This window comes from Opisthorchis viverrini (genome assembly GCF_000715545.1).
Source record: "Opisthorchis viverrini unplaced genomic scaffold opera_v5_204, whole genome shotgun sequence".
NCBI classification, from domain to species: domain Eukaryota; kingdom Metazoa; phylum Platyhelminthes; class Trematoda; order Opisthorchiida; family Opisthorchiidae; genus Opisthorchis; species Opisthorchis viverrini.
The window spans coordinates 534,082-537,415 of NW_008751860.1; the positions used below are offsets into that span (position 1 = coordinate 534,082).

At 50.6% G+C, this 3,334-nt stretch overlaps 1 protein-coding gene across 1 annotated transcript; it reads right to left on the reverse strand.

Annotated features, from left to right (window-relative positions):
• Positions 1–765: 765 nt before the first annotated feature.
• T265_08156 (hypothetical protein) lies at positions 766–1,161 on the reverse strand (the record flags this gene model as incomplete). The annotated part of the gene is made up of 1 exon (XM_009173876.1): positions 766–1,161. The coding sequence occupies one exon, from the start codon at positions 1,159–1,161 to the stop codon at positions 766–768; it is 396 nt and encodes a 131-aa protein (XP_009172140.1).
• Between the last annotated feature and the right edge of the window lie 2,173 nt (positions 1,162–3,334).

A 3,334-nucleotide genomic window follows, 5' to 3' on the forward strand; every position in this document is an offset into this window, starting at 1 on the left:
TCCCGAACGTCGAATACCGCTGACCTCCTGATGTCCCACGCTACATTGGTGACAGAGGTGGGATACAGTCAGTCCTGTGACTCATATATGCGACATGCCGGCTAAACCCAACGTGACGCGCACCGCTGAAGAAGAAATGGAAAAGATATAGGCTGATACTGCACCGAATTCAACCAACTCTATTACCACCGGGAATGCTCCACCCGGGCGACCATCTCGACCTGTGGTCGTTTCGAATGAAAGCATTCTTTCATCAGTACCTGAAGAGCAGCACGGACAATTCATCTTGTCCCGGCTTGATGACTCCGCCGCCTGTCGCGTACTTCATTCAGGCCTTTCATTGTCTGCATCACCGGACACTCCTGGATCCAATTGGCCTCCTTGTTTGGCACGCTACCGCCGAGCGGTGCTTTACGAGAGCGTTTTTAAACCGAAACCAGCAGCCGGGTGAGACAGCGGGCGAGTATGCCGACGCCCTCCGAGACCTAGCTGCAAAGGCATATCCTGAGGATTCGCCAAAAGTTCGTAAAGTTCACGCGGCCCAGCGATTCATGGCTGGGGTACGAAACGCCGACTTGAAGGCGAAATTTCGTCGTAGAGGCGACCGGACTTTGGGCGACGCCCTCCAAATCGCCGGACGTACGGACACCTGTATGACAATGGAGATACAGCCCCAATTCCTACCCCGTTGTTTCCAAAAACGCAACGTCATCGACAGGATATATGGACCCCCACTGAAACCAAACCAAACCCTCGGAATTGCTTCTACTGTATGCGCTTCGGAAAGAATGCCGGGCGCTGCGGCCACAACTCCCATAACAGTAAGTCCCCGTTGTCCACAACTGTCCCTACCGCTTCTACTAGACAGTCCTCACCCCTAATCATAATAGGGCAATTGAACTCTAAACCTGTGAACATCTTAGTTGACACTGGTGCTTCTCGTTCGATGGTTTCTATCGATTTATTACGACCAGAGCTTAATAGTAGCCACAACTGCCCGGAACTCCTTAGCGCCGATGGATCTTTCATTTCATCACTTGGCGTAAATAGGGCAGCATTTTCCCTATCTGATATAAATACCAATTTTACGCTCATCTGTGCACGAATCAACTGGGATGTAATTGTGGGCATGGATTTCTTAGTCTTGCACGGAGCCCACATTGATGCCCAGGCAGGTACCGTCCGGTTCTCTAAATCAGAATGTAACAGTACTTCGTCTGTTGACACAACATACCTGACACAGAACGTAGTAGCGCAATCAATTTGCTAATGGAGTTCTACACTGTGCTGGATGTCTCACGACCCTCTCTGAGGAGAACCAACGTCCTTCGAAATGCCATTAATACAGGTGGCCATAAGCCAATACGTATCCCACCCAGGAGAATCTCAATCCACTACCAGGGTGAACTCGACAGCCTACTTTCCAAGATGTTAAAGAAAAAAATCATCCGTCCATCTTCCTCACCCTGGTCGTCACCAAACGTCCTGGTAAGAAAAAAAGATGGTAGCTTACGGACACGTGTGGACTACCGACAACTGAATCAGGTCACTGAGCGTAACTCATTTCCACTTCCACGCGTGAATGATACTATTGACGCAGTGGCTGGCTGAAAGTTATTTTCCACCCTGGATCTAGCGTCTGGGTATTGGCAAGTCAAGGTCCACCCGAAGGACCGCTGTAAAACGGCTTTTGCAGTACCGTCGGGCCTATACGACATTCGGGCTCGCGAACGCACCAGCCACATTTCAGCGACTTATGCAGACGGTCCTCGCTGGTTTGGTCCCTAAATGTTGCTTGATCCATCTGGATGAAATCATTGTTCACGGCCACACAATCCAAGAACAAAACGGCCGGCTGTGAGAAGTCTTATGTCGCCTCGAGGAAGCCGGTCTAACCCTCCGTGCGGGAAAGTGCAAGTTCCTCCAGCGTAAAGTGCTGTTCTTAGGCCATATTCTCTCTTCCGATGGGGTCCAATCGGACGAAGATAAGACCAAACACATTGCCGAGTGGCCGACACCGACGGGTATCCGTGACTTACGCAGTTTCCACGGGCTTGCATCATACTACCGCAGATTCATTAGAAGGTTTGCCGCAATCGCTGCCCCACTTCCCAAGCTTACCCACAAAAATCGGAAATTTTTGTTGACTGTAGAATGTGACGAGGCTTTCAACCGTCTTAAGCAGGCATTAACATCTCCACTCATTTTAGCTTACCCGGATCTTTCACCTGATGCAGGAGAGTTTGTTTTAGATACTGACGCTAGCGAAATGGCAATTGGTGCCGTACTCTCCCAAAGTCTGGCCGACCGAGAGGTGGTCATCGCATATGGTAGCCGTGTTCTAGATAAGCGTGAACGTAACTACTGCACCATCCGACGTGGAATGCTTGCTCTGGTGTACTTCCTGCATCACTTCCGGCCTTATCTGCTTGGCAGGCACTTCCTTGTCCGGACGGATCATCACTCACTACAGTGGTTGCAAAGCTTCCTCGATTCCGATGGCCAGGTCGCACGATGGCAAGAGCGGATTCAGGAGTATAACTTCTCTTGCACTAATCGCCCGGGCATTAGACACTCGAATGCCGATGCATTATCTCGAAGACCAGCCCAAGAATCAGAGCTTGTTATCGTGCTACTTGCGTCTAATCGAATGAACTGGGAAGAAGAACAATCTAAGGACGCAGATATTGGAGAGATTTACCGCCTCCAGCTCCAGGGCAACTCCAACCCCTCTGGATGCCTGATGGCTTCGAGATCCCCGGCAGTAAGGAGTTTGTGGTCACGGTGAGAAAAACCTATACCTCGAGTACTTCACCTTATGGATAGTCGGGATGGCCAGCCTCGTGTCGTTGTCTCACGTAGTTGCGTCCAGCAGACCATCGCAGCAGTTCACCGAGATTTGGGGCATGCGGGGCAGAAGAAAACGGAAGCGCACATTAAATGGCACTATTGGTGGTTTCTGCTACACCACGATGTCGCGGGTTTCCGTCGACACTATGTGTGCGAAGACGAAGACCCTCACCGTAACACCCAGAGCACCGCTGCAACCGATCCCCGTGCAAGGACCAAACCATCGAGTGGGTATTGACGTGATAGGACCTCTGCCGGAGACCAGGAATGGTAACCGTTTCGTCGTCGTCATGATTGACCACCTAACCAAATGGTGTGAACGGTCGAACCGCATGCCCATTCTTCCCAACAAGTTGGAAAATAACCTATTATTGCTATATCGTCGGGTGTTCCCCACTGTTTGTGACATTGCCCTCTTTTTGTGCAATCCGTAGCCCCACAAATTACTCAGTCATGCTCCATTCTGACTGTAAAACTATGATCA